This window comes from Oncorhynchus mykiss, chromosome 7 (assembly GCF_057628025.1).
Source record: "Oncorhynchus mykiss isolate SJ-2025 chromosome 7, ASM5762802v1, whole genome shotgun sequence".
In the NCBI taxonomy this organism is placed as follows: Eukaryota; Metazoa; Chordata; class Actinopteri; order Salmoniformes; family Salmonidae; genus Oncorhynchus; species Oncorhynchus mykiss.
Genome location: NC_143028.1, coordinates 78,040,753 through 78,064,130, shown reverse-complemented (window position 1 = coordinate 78,064,130; position 23,378 = coordinate 78,040,753). Strand labels below are relative to the sequence as shown.

General features: G+C 44.9%; 1 protein-coding gene across 2 annotated transcripts in view; it reads right to left on the bottom strand.

The window, feature by feature from the left end:
• Positions 1-425: 425 nt before the first annotated feature.
• dag1 (dystroglycan 1) overlaps positions 426-23,378 on the bottom strand; it is a 62,732-nt gene continuing 39,779 nt past the window's right edge. Inside the window, exons 2-4 of one of the 2 annotated variants that reach the window (XR_016497455.1) lie at positions 18,738-19,546; positions 1,342-5,869; positions 426-1,294 (exon numbers count right to left, since the gene is read on the bottom strand). Coding sequence is in view for 1 of the 2 variants with exons in the window: in XM_021610760.3 (XP_021466435.3) it covers positions 3,596-5,869; positions 18,738-19,103 (2,640 nt within the window). In the remaining variant the exon portion in view is untranslated. Of the gene's footprint in view, positions 5,870-18,737; positions 19,547-23,378 lie in introns of both variants that reach the window. The other variant, XM_021610760.3, reaches the window with a different exon arrangement.

Sequence of the window (23,378 nt, the reverse complement as noted above, 5' to 3'; positions counted from 1 at the left end):
GCTAGTCTAGTGACTTTAATGCTGAAGGACTACGCCACACACACACAGATATACATTATATATATATAATATATAATATATGTTTATATATATATATATATATAAACAAACAAACAAACAAACAAAGGCCCGAAAGAAAATGTCCTTGTGGTGTCTACATATCTATGAATCTCAATCCAAAATCTGCATCAGTGTCTGTAACTGTCATCAGAAACTACGCCTTTCTGTCTTTTAGTAACTACCAACTCCAATTGGGACCTACCAATATAAACCTACCAGTTTTCCTTCTAAAATCAAACAGCAGAAGTGACTAGATGATGTGTGGAGACGCAGAGGAGGTGTCAGCAAGTTATTTACATATTAACCCAATAAGATACTGTATCTGTATTTTCATGGTGCTGATGGAAAGGAGATTTACAACATGGTTCCAGATGAAATGTTTATCAGGTCAGATTAATAAAACCAGTTTAGTCGACTATCATCCAGCTGTAGTGACAGGAGTCATTGTCTCAAAGGGCTGACAGTCAGACCTGACAGATGGACCCCATAGAGATGGTTAGAGAACTCATCATGGATATAACCAATTTTTTTGCATGAAAATTGTGCTATCATAGATGCCGTAATTGGACAGATACAAAGATGAGTCCTCTAACTAACTCTATGATGGATGCACATTTTTACGGAAACCTCTGTTGACATTGACATGTAGACTCATCAAGGGGTAAGTGAAAGCATTAGAAAACCGATTATAACCGAAGCTCATCACTAAAAATAAAGCTATATATTATAAGGTATGGCAGCAGCAGTGTGCCAGTGTAACACATCATGATCCCCTCCGATAATTGTACAGAGGACTAGAATTTCAAACGTGTGAAGAAGGATGAATTGTCTGGACATACTGTAGATAGACGGAGACTGGGTTTCATGATAAATGCACACTAAAAAAGCAACACTTGGTATCTTGCAAAAAGCAAACTACATATGGATACATCATCATCCTCATTTTGGGGGGGAGGAACATCATCATTATGCGTGTACATCATCATCATTATGCGTGTACATCATCATGATTATGCGGGTACATCATCATCATTATGTGGGTACATCATCATCATTATGCGTGTACGTCATCATTATGTGTACATCATCATCATCATTATGCGTGTACATCATTATGTGTGTACATCATCATCATCATCATTATGCGTGTACATCATCATTATGTGTGTACATCATCATCATCATTATGCGTGTACATCATCATTATGTGTGTACATCATCATCATCATTATGCCTGTACATCATCATTATGTGTGTACATCATCATCATCATCATTATGCGTGTACATCATCATTATGTGGGTTTTCTCATCACCACTCATTTTGGTAGTACACTCATCTAACCTGCATTGACCACTCACCTCCACCGGACATTACCTTACATTATTGCAAAGGGTCACTTTCAAAGTCAAAACTCAATGGGGAAAAACATGATAATACATTTGATAATATGTCAACAACAACAAAAAATCACTTGAAATAGGTGACCCATGAGAAAAGGTACATATTGAAGAATCAATTATCTACGCTAAGATTGAACGAATTGCAATACACTATTTATTTATTTCTCTATTTTTTTTTTTTTTTTTTACAATTTGAGGCTGTATCAAAAACTTTGTAAAAAAATTAGAGATTTTATCCACCATTTTGTTCAGTGTTTTCTGGTGATCTTGTTCTTCAGATCTCTCCTCTCCTCTCCTCTCCTCTCCTCTCCTCTCCTCTCCTCTCCTCTCCTCTCATCTCCTCCTCCATCTCCTCTCCATCTCCTCTCCTCGTCTTAATGACCTTTGAGTTGTGAATAAAGATTGTATCCCTTTCAGGACCTTCCAAATCACTCTCAACAGCAAATTAACTGTTTCCCGCATAAACTGTGAGAACCAGAGCATCATCATCACTACATAAAAAAATAATTACTCCTTGTCTAAAATAAACTGCAGGAGGCTTTTTTTCACATCTGATTTACACAAACATTTTTTGAAGTATAAATACACTTAATATTATTTCAACAGGCCGATCGATAGCTATATACAGAAGACACATCGCATCACCATAAAGGCAACATGGCATTCAAATGGTCAATGTTATGATCATATTCGGATAAGGGAGCCATTTTAAATAATAATAACAATAAAAAAAGAGGATATTGTATTGTATTTCCCTCTTGAATGATTTTGGGTGGCTTCGGGATACCCAGGCAAGGTAAAAAAAAAAATCCTTGAGCTTCAAGTCAAAACTACACATCTGATAATAACTGGGCCAGGCTGTTGTAGAATCACAGTTGTCATGGTTGCCCTACGTGCTAACATTAGCTAACGGTAATGTTTGCTTGTTTAGTCCTGACTGGGCTGGGTCTACCTACTTGGTATACCGTTTCTTTCTGATCGAGGGAGAGATCCTGTCTATCTATCTATCTATCTATCTATCTATCTATCTATCTATCTATCTATCTATCTATCTATCTATCTATCTATCTATCTATCTATCTATCTATCTATCAGAACCATCCAGATATAGAGTGGATTTAAAAATAAAACTAATAAAACAAACAGAACGTTTTACATTTCTAATGATTTTTTTAGGCCAACTTTGTTATGATCATCTTGACTAGACATTGTGTGAATAAGGATACAAATATACAATTAGTGTTAAAAGGCAAACCTTATTGACTCGAAACACTGACCCACCGCCCGACAAGCCACTGTGTTGTCTGTCTGGCTAGCTGCAGGGCTAGCTGCAGGGCTAGCTGTATGGTTAGCTGCAGGGCTAGCTGCAGGGTTATGTGCAGGGCTAGCTGCAGGGTTAGCTGCAGGGCTAGCTGCAGAGTTAGCTGCAGGGCTAGCTGCAGAGTTAGCTGCAGGGCTAGCTGCAGGGTTAGCTGCAGGGCTAGCTGCAGGGTTAGCTGCAGGGCTAGCTGCAGGGTTAGCTGCAGGGATAGCTGCAGGCTAGCTGCAGGGCTAGCTGCAGGGCTGGTGCAGATCCACATGATTATGATGTTTCTGTTTTTATTCATAGAACTCTCTCTCTCTCTATTAAAAACATTTAATGCCTGCAGTGTGTTTGTTTATTATCTTCTTGTATTATTAAAGATAAAATAACATAAAAAGAGTGTTGTTAAGCAAGTCGTTTGAAGTCAGCCCCCCCGCTAAAAGTAAACTAAACAGAACCAAATAACTAAATTAAAACAAAAGCCCATTAGGTTTCAAACAGAGAAAAAAAAAGAAGCGCTGGGACCAGAGGGGCGTGTCTTCCCAAACTAGCCATTCAGCTGTAGCTAATGAGACGACAGACTGAATAGTGTCCTTTTTGTGGCTACTGTCGCCGCGGCTAACATCTAGTTCTCCCTCCCTCCCATCTTTCCAATAACTTCAACTCAGACTCAATCAGATCACCCCATAACCCTCCCAACCCAAAATCCAAAGTTTGTTCCCACTTTGTCCTCCTCCTCCCACCCCTTATTTCCAAACAGATACTGGATTGAGACCGTTACAAGGCCCCCTGCTTCCCTCCTCCTTCTCTGGAGGAGCCTGCTAAACCCTTAGGGTGGCACGTAAGGTGGTGGGGATCTGTAAGGGGTCATGTTCTTTGGACGAGATCCTTTACCTTCCATGGGTGCGGTGAAGGGGGGCGGGGGCTGGTAGGGGGGCGCGTTGGGGTCCTCGTCCCTCAGAGCCGTGTACTCACCCAGAAGGTCCTGGTTCAGGGGGGTAGTCTCTGGACTGGCCATGTTAGGGTACTCCGGTGGGGGAAGAGGGGGTTTCTCCTCCTGCAGGATGAGCGGCATGGAGGAGGACGGGGGCGGCTTGGAATCGTCAAGCTCGTCTGCGAAGATTATGGGCACCCCCTTCTTGATGAAGGTAGCCTGATCCTCGATGGTCAGCTTGCCCTTGCGCTTCTTGCGGTAGCAGATCATGGCGATGATGCCAGCGATCAGCAAGATGGCCGCCACCACCACGGCCGGAATCACCGTGTGGAGGTAGACGTCGTCGGTGCTCTGGCGTCCGGTGCCCAGTGCCGGCGTGACAGCTGGGGGGATAGGGATAGTGATTTCACCAGGCGGGACAAACATGTAGTTCCGGCAGGCACTCGTTCCTTTGACCTTGATGCTGATGGGTATGAAGTCCGGTTCCATGGCGGAGATGAACGTCTGGGAGGGCCTTCCCTGGGCATCAGAGATCCTCCTGGACATGGTCTGAATCTGCTCCTTGGGACAAGGGTTCTGCTGGAGGCTGTTGTTGGTCCACTCCACCACGATGGATCCCTTGGTGATGTTCCTCAGGGTGACCGTGCTGCTGTTGCGGTCACCGAACGAGTACGCCAGCTTCTTGATGAGCAGAATCTTCTTGTGGATGTCATTGGTCACCAGGCGAGGTTCTCCGTGTAAGCGGGCCTGGAACAGGACCGGGGACTTATCGTTGGATGCCCAGCGGTTCACACGGACCTCGAAGGCGTCGATCGCGTTCAGACCACCCTTATCGGTGGCCTGCATGAAGTACTCATGCTTCCCAACGTGATTTGAGTCTGGAAGACCGTATAGCAGCTGGCTTGTGCTATTAAACTGTATCCAGGAGTCATCCCCGACAACTTCGTTGTGGTTCATCCTCAAGGTCAACCTTAGTTTGTCTGTTGTACCGTCCTCCTTGTCAAAGAACGTATCGGATGGGATCTTCACTTCAAAGTATGTGCCCACGAAGGCATTGACCTGATCGATGGGGTTGCGGAGATCTGGTTTCTCGTTTCTTGGGTCAGGCACGATGGACGAAGGGGTGGTGCGCCTGGCTGGTTTGGCTGTGGTGGTCTTGGACTCCCTTGGCATCGGAGTGGTCTTCGGTCTCTTTGGTTTCTTGGTTGGCTTTCTGGTGGCAACTGTGGTGGGTGGAGGGAGTGTCGGTGTAGCTTCCACAACGGTATGCCTGGTCATAGTGGGTTCAATGGAGATGGTACTAGTGGACTCCATCACTCTGGTTGGCAGGGGTGCACCCTGAGTGGGAGTGTGGGCATATGAGTCTCTGACACGGATCGTGGGCTTCATGGGCAAGGGCACAGGTCCTCTCATGGGTGGGGCAGAGCTGTCTGTGGGGGCAGCAATGGCAGGTGACGACAGGGTGGGTACAATGCGAATAGGGGGCTCGACAACAGACGTTGGGGGAAGCACAACAAGAACCGGGGTAGGGGTATTGTTGAGCTGGCGCCTCACCCGTTTGGGGATATGAGGCTTCTTGTTGGCGATGTGCCAACCGACCACAGGGTATCCCAGCTGAGCAGACATAGTGCCTTCTTTCGCTGGCGCCTGGACGCTGCTGATGTTGGGGACATTGCTCTGGTCCAGGGAACAGCCCAGCTTCCAGGATAACAGAGCTCCGTTCTCCACCACCTTTTTGGCATTTCCCGGTCCGGCCATGAAGGCGGTCATGTCAAACAATCTGTTGTTGACCACGGGAAGTATCTTCATGTGCTGGAGCTCCACGCCAGAGAACTTCTTCATCTTGCCCAGCAGCTCCACCCTCTGTCTGGAGCTCATCTTGGTGAGGTCGGCGTCCAGAATCACCGTGAGTACCGTCACCGGTTCCTCTGTGCCGCAGACAAATGGCTTGACCTCATTGTTGGATGCTGACAGAATGGCTAGCTGGATCGGGTCCACATGTTCCTCTGGGTGCACCTCGATGGAGAAGATGTCCTGGCCGCCGTTTGATGTCGAGACGGCGATGTAGTGGACACCCTTGTCCTCCTCCAGTGGTAGACCCTGTAGGACGTTGCTCTCCCAGTCCCAGTGTAGCCATGCTGGTAGCGTCTCCTTGCCTGACTCAGTTATCTGGAAAAAAAACAAAGATGAACAGAGTTGATAAGTCTTTCTTGTTTTAATGAATAATTTAAGCTAGAATACAAGAAAACAACAACAACAACAAGCAAAATAATAATTTTACGCCCACTACATTTACCATTTCTGTTCTACCCACAGCATGACTACCTCTTTGATGACACAACTTGTTTACAATTCATTATGATACAGAAGAAGAACATAAGAGATCGAATCTTGGCTTGTTTTGATCTTTTTGGTTCATAAATAACATTCAGATAAAAATTGGATTGCACTAACATCTTTTTAAAACAGCTATTGTGCAAAACAAAATCTATAAATGTTGAGGCAATCATTAAACATGTACAACGCTGTTAATTAACACAACTTCAACTTTCTACAACTATTTTCTAGAAGTATGTTTCAGAGGCATCAAACTCAGGGGACTGACTATTTTCTAGAAGCATGTTTCAGAGGCATCAAACTCAGGGTACGGACTCTTTTCTAGAAGCATGTTTCATAGGCATCAAACTCAGGGGACGGACTCTCTTCTAGGAGTATGTTTCATAGGCATCAAACTCAGGGGACTGACTATTTTCTAGAAGTATGTTTCAGAGGCATCAAACTCAGGGGACGGACTACTTTCTAGAAGTATGTTTCAGAGGCATCAAACTCAGGGGACTGACTATTTTCTACAAGCATGTTTCAGAGGCATCAAACTCAGGGACTGACTATTTTCTAGAAGTATGTTTCAGAGGCATCAAACTCAGGGGACTGACTATTTTCTAGAAGTATGTTTCAGAGGCATCAAACTCAGGGGACGGACTACTTTCTAGAAGTATGTTTCAGAGGCATCAAACTCAGGGGACGGACTACTTTCTAGAAGTATGTTTCAGAGGCATCAAACTCAGGGGACTGACTATTTTCTATAAGCATGTTTCAGAGGCATCAAACTCAGGGGACTGACTATTTTCTACAAGCATGTTTCAGAGGCATCAAACTCAGGGGACTGACTATTTTCTACAAGCATGTTTCAGAGGCATCAAACTCAGGGGACTGACTATTTTCTACAAGCATGTTTCAGAGGCATCAAACTCAGGGGACTGACTATTTTCTAGAAGCATGTTTCAGAGGCATCAAACTCAGGGGACTGACTACTTTCTAGAAGTATGTTTCAGAGGCATCAAACTCAGGGGACTGACTATTTTCTACAAGCATGTTTCAGAGGCATCAAACTCAGGGGACTGACTATTTTCTACAAGCATGTTTCAGAGGCATCAAACTCAGGGGACGGAATACTTTCTAGAAGTATGTTTCAGAGGCATCAAACTCAGGGGACGGACCATCGTCTATAAAATATACAAGACACAGCCTGTTTTAGACACGATCAATTCAAATAAGACTATATTGAATTTAGCCATTTGTGCATCTAGGCATGTTATTTAGATGGTACCCGAGCTACAGTATAACCTCACAAATAAGACTTGGGATGCACATTGTCTAATACAGCCAACACAAGAACTTAGCATAACCAATTAGGCATTTAGAGATATTATATTCATTCCAGGAATCTGACAGGGAAATATATCACAGGGGAATGACAAAGCATTCAAATAAATAAAAATAAAAAAAATAACTAATGCTTCCTCTGATTCCCTCCTAGCTCCAAACAACAAGTTAATTTTGCGGATGAAAAATCGTATAGTTGATAAATTATGTAGAGCCCAGCGTTCCCAAGATGGATCATTAATGGTCTAACCAATACACAGCCATCACCAGGGACAGGAAACAGCAGCTGGGCTTTTTACAGCGTTCAGTCCCTCAGCCTCCTGCTTTTAGACACACAAATGGACAGGCGAATACACACACACACACACACACACACACACACACACACACACACACACACACACACACACACACACACACACACACACACACACACACTTCCCCCATTAACACTCCTCCACCTCCTACCGTTGCATTTGACAACTATGGTGATGGGTAAAGAGGTGATGTATCCAAAAGCCTTTGGCTGATATCACCAGGAGATGATGAGATGATGTCTGTGAAGTGTGTGTGTGTGTGTGTGTGTGTGCGATGATGAATACACAGCAGGAGGTAGCTGCTCTGCCCCCCTTTCTCCCCACTTTAATAGTGAAGTTAATTAAACCAGGGGGTTGTTAATCTCATCAAAGACACTAACTATAGTGTCCCTGGTGGCACCCTATTCCCTATAATAGTGCACTACCTCTGACCAGGGCCCATAGCCACCCACTATAGGGAATAGGGCGCCATTTGGGGACTCCTCCGCTAACTGTTTGATGAATAGTGTACTGATTTCTGCTCATAGCCCCAAAACCCACCGTCGAAACCCACTGTGACTATCAGCTTCTCTGACTGTTAGCTTCTCTGACTGTCAGCTTCTCTGATATCTAACACCGCATGGGGAGAAGAGGAATCTACGACGTGATGGAGGAAACGGAGGGACGAGAACTAGATGAGTGAGGGGGGGGGGGGGTCCTATCACCCAAGGCATCGGGCCTAATCAACATCTAAGTATCTAAGACATCCTTTAACTGTTTTCATTAATGATACACTCAGCACTCAATCCACACCACCATCATTTAGGTATAACAGATTTGATATTCAGTAGCCACCAGGGAGGGAAAAGGCACCCATTGTCACAGCCGTGTCGACAGCCAAACAGATAACATTCATATGAAAGAGAGAAGGACTGACTGACTGGGCATGTCTTTGTGATATGATTTGATGAAGGACTGAAATGTAGAGAGGGAGGGAGGGAGGGAGGCTGAAACAGGGAGGGAGGGAGGTAGGGAGGGAGGGACAAAGAGGCTGACACAGGGAGGGAGGGAGGGACAGAGAGGCTGAAACAGGGAGGGAGGAACAGAGGCTGAAACAGGGAGGGAGGGACAGAGAGACAGACAGAGAGGCTGAAACAGGGAGGGAGGGAGGGAGGTAGGGAGGGACAGAGAGGCTGAAACAGGGAGGGAGGGAGGTAGGGAGGGAGGGACAAAGAGGCAGACACAGGGAGGGAGGGAGGGACAGAGAGGCTGAAACAGGGAGGGAGGGACAGAGGCTGAAACAGGGGGGGAGGGAGGGACAGACAGACAGAGAGGCTGAAACAGGGAGGGAGGGAGGGAGGTAGGGAGGGACAGAGAGGCTGAAACAGGGAGGGAGGGAGGTAGGGAGGGACAGAGAGGCTGAAACAGGGGGGAGGGAGGGAGGGACAGAGGCTGAAACAGGGAGGGAGGGAGGGAGGGTTGGACAGAGAGGCTGAAACAGGGAGGGAGGGAGGGTGGGACAGAGAGGCTGAAACAGGGAGGGAGGGAGGGAGGGAGAGGCTGAAACAGGGAGGGAGGGAGGGAGGGTTGGACAGAGAGGCTGAAACAGGGAGGGAGGGAGGGTGGGACAGAGAGGCTGAAACAGGGAGGGAGGGAGGGAGAGGCTGAAACAGGGAGGGAGGGAGGGAGGTAGGGAGGGACAGAGAGGCTGAAACATAGGGAGGGTGGCGAGTTATTGGCACAGCTGACTCTTTCCACTGGAAAATGTGAGTGAAGGAGAGGAAGAGAGGGACTCCGTTAGAGTGGTAGCTAGGCAGGCAGACAGTCGGATGTTTATGAGAGACTAGTCACTCTCCAATCGAGCCCATTTGAAACTTTTAAACATTTATATCACTCTATTCTAGTGCTGTTCAGTAGTAGAGTGATAGTATTCTGTCCTGGAATACAGCCTTTTCTTGTTTTACTTTCCACTGTGGGAAACTGTGGATCATGGAAAATGATATCTAGGCTGTGTCTGGAAATATTCTGATGATGTCAATACTGAATAATCACAGAATGATAAAAACACCCTGTGACGGTAATTGAGGGCAATTTCAGAAAAAAAAAAGGTTTGTCATTAAAATGTAGTGATCTCTTCTCACACACACACACACACACACACACACACACACACACACACACACACAAACACATCTAAACTACTGAGGAGCCAGAGAGAACGAAAGAGAGAGAACGAAAGAGAGACGAGAGAGAAAGACAGAGAGAGAGAGAGACAGAGACGAGAGAAGTGTAACTTGCTTTGGCAATGTAAACATGTTTCCCATGCCAATAAAGCTCCTTGAATTGAATTGAGAGAGATAGAGAGGGAGAGACAGAATGAGAAAGAGAGACAAGCCCCCAGTTCACTCTAGTTTCTCTCCCCCTCGGGTAAATCAACAACATTTGCTTGCAGACACACTAATAAATAGTTATTCAGAAGGAGAACGAGGAGAAGCTGGCATTAGTTCAACTCCTGTAGTGACGAAGAGAAAGACAATGTGGAAGGAGAAGGGAGAGGAAGACAATGTGGAAGGAGAAGGGAGAGGAAGACAATGTGGAAGGAGAAGGGAGAGAAAGACAATGTGGAAGGAGAAGGGAGAGAAAGACAATGTGGAAGGAGAAGGGAGAGGAAGACAATGTGGAAGGAGAAGGGAGAGGAAGACAATGTGGGAGGAGAAGGGAGAGGAAGACAATGTGGAAGGAGAAGGGAGAGGAAGACAATGTGGAAGGAGAAGGGAGAGAAAGACAATGTGGAAGGAGAAGGGAGAAAAATAATGTGGGAGGAGAAGGGAGAGGAAGAATAATGTGGAAGGAGAAGGGAGAGGAAGACAATGTGGAAGGAGAAGGGAGAGAAAGACAATGTGGAAGGAGAAGGGAGAGGAAGACAATGTGGAAGGAGAAGGGAGAGGAAGACAATGTGGAAGGAGAAGGGAGAGAAAGACAATGTGGAAGGAGAAGGGAGAGAAAGACAATGTGGAAGGAGAAGGGAGAGAAAGACAATGTGGAAGGAGAAGGGAGAGAAAGACAATGTGGAAGGAGAAGGGAGAGAAAGAATAATGGGGAAGGAGAAGGGAGAGGAAGAATAATGGGGAAGGAGAAGGGAGAGAAAGACAATGTGGAAGGAGAAGGGAGAGAAAGAATAATGGGGAAGGAGAAGGGAGAGAAAGAATAATGTGGAAGGAGAAGGGAGAGGAAGACAATGTGGAAGGAGAAGGGAGAGAAAGAATAATGGGGAAGGAGAAGGGAGAGAAAGAATAATGGAGAAGGAGAAGGGAGAGAAAGAATAATGGGGAAGGAGAAGGGAGAGAAAGAATAATGGGGAAGGAGAAGGGAGAGAAAGACAATGTGGAAGGAGAAGGGAGAGAAAGAATAATGGGGAAGGAGAAGGAAAAGCTACTGAGTACATTGAAGACGTTGGAGCTTGAAGTCTGCAGAATAGCACACACAGAATAATAGTGGGTTATAAGTGGTCTGTGTCCTGTTCTCTGCTAGCTGGCCCTGTCACTGAGATTATCCCAAATGGCACCCTATTCCCTATTTGTTACACTAGTTTTGACCAGGGCTCACATGCTCTTGGTCAAAGTAGTGCACTATATAGGGAATAGGGTGCCATTTGGGACATACAACACAGAGTGAACTAAGATGACTGGAGTAAACTAAACTCCCCTTCAGTGTACCCATCCTGTCAGACCCACAGACTAATGCTGCTTCGCCTCAGGAATGACTCACTGTCAGTGAAACTCTTTCTGTTCTGGTCTGTTGTGTTCTGTACAGTAAATAAGAGACTTCTAAGAGAAAGACAGAGACAGAGCGTGTGTGTGTGTGTGTGTGTGTGTGTGTGTGTGTGTGTGTGTGTGTGTGTGTGTGTGTGTGTGTAAATAAAATACTTCTCTATGGAGCAGATAAACAACAAATAAATAAAGAATTGAACCAGATGTACTTACCTTTGTGATGTAAGTGGAAGGAGGTGTACCACAACAACATTCAAGGATACACACACACACACACACACAGGCACGCACACACACACATAGGCACGCACAGGCACGCACACACACGGACACACACAGTGAAAGTACACTGAACAAAAATGTAAAACGCAACATACAACAATTTCTAATATTTTGCTGTTACAGTTCATATCAGGAAATCAATCAATTGAAATAAATAAATTAGGCCCTAATTTATGGATTTCAGATGACTGGGCAGGGGTGCAGCCATGGGTGGGCATAGGCCCACCCCACTTGGGAGCCAGGTCCACCCACTTGGGAGCCAGGTCCACCCACTTGGGAGCCAGGCCCACCCACTTGGAAGCAGGTCATCCCCATTAACCCCACCCCCCCCCCCCCCCTCAGACGATCCCGCAGGTGAAAAAGTTGGATGTGGAGGTCCTGGGCTGGCGTGGTTACAGGTGGTCTGCGGTTCTGAGGCCGGTTGGATGTACTGTCAAATTCTCTAAAAACGATGTTGGAGGAGGCTTATGGTCGAGAAATGAACATTAAATTATCTGGCAACATTTCTGGAGGACATTACTGCAGGCAGCATGCCAATAGCTCCCTCAAAACTTGAAACATCTATGGCATTGTGTTGTGTGACACAACTGCACATTTTAGAGTGACCTTTTATTGTCCCCAGTACAAGGTGCACCTGTGTAATGATCATGCTGTTTTAATCAGCTTCTTGATATGCCACACCTGTCAGGTGGATGGATTATCTTGGCAAAGGATAAAATGCTCACTAACAAGGATGTAAACAAATTTGTGCACAACATTTGAGTGTAGACAGTTGACATGATAATCGTAGTGTGGGTTTCCTCACATGATTAATTAAATGTTAACTGCAAAGTTGACTTTCCAGACAGAAGTATACATTTTTATTTTACTAGGCAAGTCAGTTAAGAACAAATTCTTATTTACAACGACAGACTAGGAACAGTGGGTTAACTGCCTGTTCAGGGGCAGAACAACAGATTTGTACTTTGTCTACTCTGGGATATGAACTTGCAACCTTTTAGGTTATGAGTCCAACACTCTAACCACTAGGCTACCCTACCACACCATATCAATTGTATCTGCTACATATCAATTGTAACTTTGCCATGAAATGAGCAGCAGCAGTACGGCACCATCACAAGACAGGCACATTAGACGATACATTCCTCACTCACTAGACACCCAATTAAAGGGCCAGATGCCCAATTAAAAGGGCCAGATGCACAATTAAAAGGGCCAGATGCCCAATTAAAAACGGCCAGTTGCCCAATTAAAAAGGGCCAGATGCCCAACTAAAAAGGGCCAGATGCCCAATTAAAAGGGCCAGACGCCCAATTAAAAGGGCCAGACGCCAAATTAAAAGGGCCAGATGCCCAATTAAAAGGGCCAGATGCCCAACTAAAAAGGGCCAGATGCCCAATTAAAAGGGCCAGATGCCCAATTAAAAGGGCCAGACGCCAAATTAAAAGGGCCAGATGCCCAATTAAAGGGCCAGATGCCCAATTAAAGGGCCAGATGACCCAATTTGTTTGTTTTCTTCCAGACCTAAAAAAAAGTTATTCAAATGTGATTTTTTTTTTACATGGACTCAGAACATCCTATTATTTGTCTATGAACAATTGTAATTTTGAGAATGACAAATAAAACCACATCTAAAACATGGTAAAAAATAAAACTGAGAAAACTATTTGGGAAAATATAAAACAGAATTTGGGGAAAAATCTGAGATTTTATACGCCCCTCCCCACTTAGAGTTGTTTATTAACCATTATTTTACCAGGTATATTGACAGGAAACATAGTGCACTACCTTCTTTGAACACTAATAGAATAGAAAGTAGGGCACTAAGGACCAGTGTAAGAGTAGCAGGGTAGAGGAGAAGATAAGAATGTTCCGATTTGAAAGCTGGAAAGAAATTAGTAGCTTGAGACTGCACCCTAAAGAGTCTCACCAAGACTGGCTTGAACTTCATGACACCAGTGGTAGGTACCCTGCTTAGTTTCTATGCAAAGGGGAATCAAAACCTAACAAATGAGAATGGATGGAAGGACGGACGGAGGGAGGGAGGGACTCTGACTGGTACAAGCCACTCTGGATGGAATGATTTGGCTACATCTGACCAGAGAACTGAGAGACTCAAATTTTCCATTTTTATCTTGGGTCCTTCATCCATCCTACTAATAGAAGATTTCTGCTGCCACACTGCCAAGCCTAATTAGGTTTCAATGTGAGTCTTTGTGTGTCCGAATAGAGGGGTTTCAGGGAAACAGAGAGGAAAAGAGAAAAATAGAGTCCTGCTGCCTGGTTGCCATCGTTGGAGAGGAGGGGAGTAGAGCACCACCGGGGAAGTATAGACAACAGGGATATCTTTCTCCATTTATCAGAGACAGGCTGATTTCACTGTAACAGATCCACTTGCCAGGACATTCAAGCAAACTGAACATGTTTCTTTCTCTCCATCTTTCCGAGTAGTTGAAAAGGAGATTCAGAAACAATGGGTTAACTGCCTTGTTCAGGAGCAGAACGCCAGATTTTTACCTTGACAGCTAGGGGACACGATCCAGCAACCTTTCGGTTGGCCCAATGCTTTAACCACTAGGCTACCTGTATGCTCTATAGAGATTTCTATAGAGCATACAGTTGAAGTCAGGAGTTTACATACACCTTAGCCAAATACATTTAAACTCAGTTTTTCACAATTCCTGACATTTAATCCCAGTAAAAATTCCCTGTATTAGGTCAGTTAGGATCACCACTTTATTTTAAGAATGTGAAATGTCATAATAATAGTAGAGAGAAGGATTTTATTTCAGCTTTTATTTATTTCATCACATTCCCAGTGGGTCAGAAGTTTACAGATGTTTACACTCAATTCGTATTTGGTTGCATTGGCTTTAAATTGTTTAACTTGGGTGAAATGTTTCGTGAAGCCTTCCACAAGCTTCCCACAATAAGTTGGGTGAATTTTGTCCCATTCCTCCTGACAGAGCTGGTGTAACTGAGTCAGGTTTGTAGGTCTCCTTGCTCGCACATGCTTTTTCAGTTCTGCCCCCCAAAAAATCTATAGGACTGAGATCAGGGCTTTGTGATGGCCACTCCAATACTTTGACTTGTTGTCCTTAAGACATTTTGCCCCAACTTTGGAAGTATGCTTGGGGTCATTGTCCATTTGGAAGACCCATTTGTGACCAAGCTTTAACTTCCTGACAGATGTCTTGAGATGTTGCTTCAATATATCCACAATTTTCCATCATGATGCCACCAGTCCCTCCTGCAGAAAAGCACCCCCACAAGATGATGCTGCCACCCCCGTGCTTCACGGTTGCGACGGGGTTCTTCGGCTTGCAATCCTCCCCCTTTTTCTTCCAAACATAACGATGGTCATTATGGCCAAACAGTTATATTTTTGTTTCATCAGACCAGAGGACATTTCTCCAAAACGTATGATCTTTGTCCCCATGTGCAGTTGCAAACCGTAGTCTGGCCTTTTTATGGTGGTTTTGGAGCAGTGGCTTCTTCCTTGCTGAGCGGTCTTTGTCGATATAGGACTCGTTTTACCTGTTTCCTCCAGCATCTGCACAAGGTCCTTTGCTGTTGTTCTGGGATTGATTTGAGAAGGATCGCTTCTCCTTCCTGAGCGGTATGACGGCTGCGTGGTCCCATGATGTTTATACTTTCATACTATTGTTTGTACAGATGAACGTGGTACCTTCAGGCATTTGGAAATTGCTCCCAATGATGAGCCAGATTTGTGGTCTACAATTTTTTTTCTGAGGCCTTAGCTGATTTATTTAGATTTTCCCATGATGTCAAGCAAAGAGGCAGTGAGTCTGAAGGTAGGCCTTGAAATACATCCACAGGTACACTTCCAAGTGACTCAAATGATGGCAATTAGCCTTTCAGAAGCTTCTAAAGCCATGACATAATTTTCTGGAATTCTCCAAGCTGTTTAGTGTATGTAAACTTCTGACCCACTGGAATTGTGATACAGTGAATTATAAGTGAACTAATCTGTCTGTAAACAATTGTTGGAAAAATTACTTGTGTCATGGACAAAGTAGATGTCCTAACCGACTTGCCAAAACTATAGTTTGTTATTAACAAGAAATGTGTGGAGTAGTTGAAAAATAAGTTTTAATGACTCCAACTTAAGTGTATGTAAACTTCCGACTTAAACTGTACATGTTCCTCAGAATCATCGAAATCAAATCAAATTTTATTGTACACATGATACACATGATTAACAGATGTTATTGCAGGTGTAGCGAAATGCTTGTGCTTCCAGCTCCAACAGTGAAGTGATATCCAACAAGTTATATCTAACAAATTACACAACATATACCCAGTACACACACATCTATGTAGGAATGAATTAAGACTATATACATCTGGACGAACGATGTCAGAGCGGAAAGGTCTAAGATACAGTAGAAAAGCATAGAAAACAGTATATACATATCAGATGAGTCATGCAGGATATGTAAACATTATTAAAGTGACTAGTGTTCCATTCCTTAAAGTGGCCAGTGATTTCTAGTCTAAGCCTACAAGCCAAATTTCTTTAGCCTCCTGAGGTTGAAGAGGCTCTGTTGCGTCTTCTTCACCACACTGTCTGTGTGGGTGGTCCATTTCAGTTTGTCAATGATGTGTACGCCAAGGAACTTGAATCTTTCCACCTTTTCCACTGTGGTCCCGTCGATGTAGATAGGTGGGTGCTCCATCTGATGTTTTCTGTCCACGATCATCTCTTTTTTTTTTGTTGACGTTGAGTGAGAAGTTGTTTTCCAGGCACCACACTACCAGAGCCCTCACCTCCTCCCTGTAGGCTGTCTCGTCATCGTTGGTAATCAAGCCTACTACTGTTGTGTCGCCTGCAAACTTGATGACTGAGTTGCAGGCATGTTTGGCTACGCAGTCATGGGTGAACATGGAGTACAGGAGGGGGCTGAGCACACACCCTTGTGGGTCCCTAGTGTTGAGGATCAGCAGAGTGGAGGTGATGTTCCTAGAGACTTCTATAGAGCCTACATGTTCTTAGAATCATCTAGACGTCTATAGAGCCTACTTGCTCTAGAATAATCCAGACTTCTATAGAGCCTACATGTTCTTAGAATCATCTAGACTTCTATAGAGCCTACATGTTCTAGAATCATTTAGACTTCTATAGAGCCTACATGTTCTTAGAGTGATCTAGAGACTTCTATAGATCCTACATGTCCTTAGAATCATCTAGACTTTTATAGAGTCTACATGTTCTTAGAATCATTTAGACTTCTATAGAGCCTACATGTTCTAGAATCATCTAGACTTCTATAGAGCCTACATGTTCTTAGAATCATCTAGACTTCTATAGAGCCTACATGTTCTTAGAATCATCTAGACTTCTATAGAGCCTACATGTTCTAGAATCATCTAGACTTCTATAGAGCCTACATGTTCTTAGAATCATCTAGACTTCTATAGAGCCTACATGTTCTAGAATCATCTAGACTTCTATAGAGCCTACATGTTCTAGAATCATCTAGACTTCTATAGAGCCTACATGTTCTAGAATCATCTAGACTTCTATAGAGCCTACATGTTCTAGAATCATCTAGACTTCTATAGAGTCGACATGTCCTTAGAATCATCTAGACTTCTATAGAGCCTACATTTCTTAGAGGGATCGAGACTTCTATAGAGCCTACATGTTCTAGAATCATCTAGACTTCTATATAGCCTACATGTTATTAGAATCATCTAGACTTCTATAGAGCCTACATGTTATTAGAATCATCTAGACTTCTATAGAGCCTACATGTTATTAGAATCATCTAGAATTCTAGAGCCTACATGTTCTTAGAAGCATCTAGAATTCTATAGAGCCTACATGTTCTAGAATAATCTAGACTTCTATAGAGCCTACATGTTCTAGAATAATCTAGACTTCTATAGAGCCTAAATGTTCTAGAATCAGATCAAATTGTATGACTAATTTATGTAGAAATCCAGGTAATTCCAAAGGATTCACCTACTTTTTCTTGCCACTGTACTACCATACTCGTCCAAAGGCACTTCAATATTTTGTCTTGCCGATTCACCATATGAATGGCACACATACAGAATCCATATCTGAACTGTCTCATGGAATAAAAATCCTTCTTTAACCTGTCTCCTCCCCTTCATCTACACTGAGGGATCATAGCTTTCACCTGGTCAGTCATGGAAAGAGCAGGTGTTCTTAATGTTTTGTATATTCAGTGTAGATATGACATGTTTAAATCAAGTACTTGTGTTTATCACACGCACGCAAGCAAGAATGTGTACACACACACACTCTATCATGGATCTGTGATTTGACACCCTAAAAATAATTAGACTTCCATTAGACCACCCACAACCTAGATCTGACATCTGCTTGACGTTGGCTTTTCCTCTACAGCATTAGACTACCATTAGACCAACCATAACCTAGATCTGACATCTGCTTGAAGTGAGAAAGAATCACTTTCTAGAGTAAATATTGTGGAGGAAATGAACGGCTGTACCCCGCCCTGTGTGTGTCTCTTCTCTTCTAAAAGTGCTTGGTGTTAGCATTCTTTTAGCCCGGCTGTCAGGGTGGATTTTCCCATATGCACAAAGGGCTCAGGGTTTGGTGTTTGGTACTAGGGCCTTTAACATGCGTTTGACAGGGCAGAAAGGATCCTGTGGACATAGGACTACACCCACAGCCTGGGAGACTCAGATAGCCATCATGGGACTAGGCAACACAATGCTGGAATAAGTGCTGGGTTCATGCCTTTCAAACAGTTGGCATGTTTCACCAATCAACCCCCGACCGGTTTGGACCAGTTTCTGTGGGGTGGCCACCCTGGGACCAGTGTCTGTGGCCCTCGTGGAAAGACATGGACAGATAAATAGTTACCTTGTTAGGGCCTTCAAGCTGTGTCCTTACTACAGGAATGTTTCACACGTGTTTAAAATGGGTAAAAATGCCATAGAATTACATTTTAGAATTGAACAGGCCCCTCCCCCACCACACACACACACACACACACACACACACACCTTAGTGTTGCTGGTGTGGTCCGTCTTCAACGGGACCTTCATCTGAAACACCCGGCCCACCACAGCAGACGAGTCGGGGATTCCTGACTCCCCCCCTGCTGCTCCTACTTCAGCCTGATAGACTGTAGCCGCCACCGGCTCCAAGGCCTCCACCTCCTGGAAGTCTGACAGTATGGAGGAGTGCATGGAGGCCTCCAGCTTCCCGGGTCCATCCTGCAGCATGTCCCCCATTACCTCCACCTGTCCCTGGACCATGGCTACCAGGAGAGCCAGTAGTAGTACCACACTGGTTCTCCTCCCCAGACCAGGCATCCCCGCTCCAGCCTCCTCCGCCGGTCGACATTCTCCTCTCTGTTTATTGCACATTCTTTGTCTTTTGTTAACTCTCTCTCTCTCTCTCACAAAGGAGGAAGCCCACTGGAGAGGACAAGCATGCACCCCCAACCCCACACCGATGGACAAAGCTGATCCTCCCCGAGCCAACCTCCGCTTTTCTGTTCAATAAGGGCTCTCTCTCTCTCTCTCTCTCTCTCTCTCTCTCTCTCTCTCTCTCTCTCTCTCTCTCTCTCTCTCTCTCTCTCTCTCTCTCTCTCTCTCTCTCTCTCTCTCTCTCTCTCTCTCTCTCTCTCTCTCTCTCTCTCTCTCTCTCTCTCTCTCTCTCTCTCTCTCTCTCTCTCTCTCTCTCTCTCTCTCTCTCCTCTCCTTTTGTTTAGTGTTTTTCTCCTCTACTTTCCTCCTGTTTCCCCTGTTCTTTTGTCAGAGCCACTTCAGTGGTTTGTAGATCCCATTGTCAAGTCAGCCTTTGAGACCTGTAGAAAGAGAAGAAACAGGGATTCACTAGGACATGGTTTTAAATACCAGCATTCTTAAAACTGCTAGACTGTTCAATATTTACAATCATCAACTTAAAACCGTCATAATTCTCTCTCTCAAGTTAGGTTAACTCTTTAGTCTACACAAATCTCAATGTCAGTAACATTCCAGGCAACGATGTGCTTCTGTATCGTCAGTTCACAGGTGTATAACAACATAATCATATTAACATTCAAACGGAAAGAAACAACGTTCAACTCAAGGAAGGGGGAGAAGAGGGGAGAAGGGGAGGAGAAGAGGGGAGAAGAGGGGAGAAGGGGAGGAGAAAAAGAGGAGAAGAGGGGAGGAGGACACAAAAAAATAATTTAACTCTGTCTCTCTCTCTCCCCCCATCTCAGACTCGCTCTCCCCCGCTCTCTCTCCATAAAGCTCTCCCCTATCTATCTATCTATCTAGCACTCTTTTTCCTCACCATCTCTCTCTCTCCCCCTTTCTCTCTTTGAATTCCCCAAACCATAACTGCCAGAACAGCCCTATCATCCACTCTGCAGGGAGCAGCCACTCCAAAGGCAGCAAGTCCCGGGCCCCTGCCTCCCTCCGACTGACTAGTGAGACGGGGTCAGGCCACAATACTAGCTCAGCTGAACTGGAGCCTTTCCTGGGAGTGCTGAGATGAATGCACTCATCCTCCATTGTCTGGGGCCTGGCTGGTAAGCTGAACTCACGGTTGTTATTCATACAGGTCTTTTCAGGGCAGAAGAGAGACAGAGAGAAAGAGCTACACTGAGGAGGAGAGTGTGTAAAAGAAAGCTAGAGGGTGTGTGCGTGTGTGAAGGGGGGGGGGGGGGGGGGCGGCAGCTCCACATCTGTATATAAAACAGTTACTGATTTCGAGAGAAAGAGAAAGAGAAAGAGAGAGAGAGAGAGAGAGAGACCTGGAGAAGAGTCCCCTAAGCAAGTTGGTCCTGGGGCTCTGTTCACAAACACACCCCACAGAGCTCCAGGACAGCAACACAATTAGACCCAACCAAATCATGTGAAAACAAAAACATCATTACTTGACACATTGAAAATAATTAACAAAAAAACAGCAAACTAGAATGCTATTTGGCCCTAAACAGAGAGTACACAGTGGCAGAATACCTGATCACTGTGACTGACCCAAACTTAAGGAAAGCTTTGACTATGTACAGACTCAGTGAGCACAGCCTTGCTATTGAGAGAGGCCGCCGTAGACAGACCTGGTTCTCAAGAGAAGACAGGCTATGTGCACACTGCCCATAAAATGAGGTGTAAACTGAGCTGCACTTCCTAACCTCCTGCCAAATGTATGACCATATTAGAGACACATATTTCCCACAGAGAATTTGAAAACAAATCAAACATTGATAAATTCCCATAGCTGTTAGGCGAAATAACGCAGCATGCAATCACAGCAGCAAGAGTTGTGACATGTTGCCACAAGAAAAGGGAAACCAGTGAAGGACAAACACAATTGTAAATACAACCCATATTTATGTTAATTGATTACAAGACCAAGAGTATGTCGACACGTGCTCGTATAAAATCTCATTCCAAAATCATGGATATTTGGATTCGCACTAATGTTGGGCGATTAGGCCTGGGTCACAGTCGGCATTCCAATTAATCCCAAATGTGTTGAGTTGAGGTCAGGGCTCTGTGCAGGCCAGTCAAGTTCTTCCACACTGATTTCAACAAACCATTTCTGTATGGACCTCGCTTTGTGCATGGGGGCATTGTCAGGTTGAAACAGGAAAGGGCCTTCCCAAAACTGTTGCCACAAAGTTGGAACCCTAGAATATCACTGTATGCTGTAGCATTAAGATTTCCCTTCACTGAAACTAAGGGGCCTAGTCCCAACCATGAAAAACAGCCCCAGACCATTATTCCTCCTCCACCAAAATGTACAGTTGGCATTATGCATTGGGGCAGGTGGCGCTCTCATGGCATCCACCAAACCCAGATTTGTCCGTCGGACTGCCAGATGGTGAAGCGTGATTGATCACTCAAGAGAACACGTTTCCACTGTTCCAGAGTCTTGGCATTGAGCATGATGATCTTAGGCTTGTGTGCAGCTGATCGGCCATGAAAACCCATTTCATGAACAGTTCTGGTGCTGACTTTGCTTCCAGGGGCAGTTTGGAACTCAGAAGTGAGTGTTGCAACCGAGGACGGACGATTTTCACACGCTTCAGCACTTGGCGGTCCCGTTCTGTGAGCTTGTGTGGTCTACCACTTCGAGGCTGTGCCGTTGTTGCTCCTAGACGTTTCCACTTCACAATAACAGCACTTACAGTTGACCGGTGAAACTCTAGCAGGGAAGACATTTGACAAAGAGGAAGGGAAAGGGGGGGTGGGAGAGGGGTAGAAAGGGAGGGAGAGGGGAGGGTGGGAAAAGGGAGGAGGGTGGGAGGGAGGAAGGGAGAGGGGTGGAGAAGGATGGAGAGGCGGAGAGGGGTGGGGAAGGAAAGGAGAAAAAAGGTGGAGAGGAGATAGAGGGAACAATAGGAGAGGAGAAAGGAGAGGTTAGAGAGGGACAGATACTCTATGGGGTTGATCACTCCCCAGAGGAGAGGAGAAAGGAGACAGGTTAGAGAGAGGGACAGATGCTCTAGGGGGTTGATCACTCCCCAGAGGAGAGGAGAAAGTGATTCAGGTTAAGCATAACTGGACTCCATTCTAAACAACACTAGATTACCATGTTGTTTCATCAGCACTGTTTACCAGTTTACTGCATGCAGCCACGGTTTCTAAGCTAATCAACGGACTGTAAATATAACATTTCACATCAGGTCAAAAACAGTGTAGACCTCAAGAAAATACCAGCAAAAAAAACAAAACATTAATTTTTAGGTAGAAAGTGACAACTTCTACTAATGAATAATAATAGCTATTATTAAAAGAGAACAACCTGAAAAATACACGATAACTGCAGTGAAAACTCTATGCCTCGAAGATGGAACTATACAGCATTCCACATTCAGAATCCCCTGGCTGACCTGGATCACCTGTCATTGTTGATTGACAAGCAGGCTACGGTGGTCATGAAGGTACAAACCCTTTCTCCTCATTCAGAACGTCCATCCAGTATTCAGCCTGATGGAACAGGGACTTCGAATTCGCATCCCAAATCACGCTCTTCTCCCGATATAGTGCACTACTTTTGACAAGGGGCCTGATAGGGAAGTAAGGGCTCTGGTTAGAAGTAGTGCACTGTATAGTGAGACATTTGGGACGCAGACCAGAACGGTTCTCCCTCTACGGTAGACTGGCCGATAGATAAAGAGTTCCTTTCAGCACGCGGAGAAGTGAGGAGGGCTATTCAGAGGGTAAACGGTCCATCATCACATCTCTTGATCAGCCGACCCGTCACCGAGACACCCCTGAGACCGTGTCATCTAAGATCGGCAAAAAAAGACCCAGTCAGGTCGTCAGAGAGGCATCGATGATCACCCTCCTCCCCCAAAACGTTCAAAATGTTTCAACGGCTGCATCTGAAATGGTAACCTTATTCCCTTTGGACGGCAGGTAGCCTAGTGGGTAGAGCGTTGGGCCAGTAACCGAAAGGTTCCTGGATGAAATCCCTGAGCTGACAAGGTAAAAAAAAAAATCTGTCGTTCTGCCCCTTGAACAAGGCAGTTTAACCCACGGTAGGCCGTCATTTTAAATAAGATTTTAATTCTCAACTGACTTGCCTAGTTAAATAAAGGTTACATTATGGTACACTTCCTGAGCCATATAAGGCCTGGTTAAGTAGGGTAGTACACTGTACAGGGTCAGCCAAAGGCCTGAACCTGAGCTGGAAAC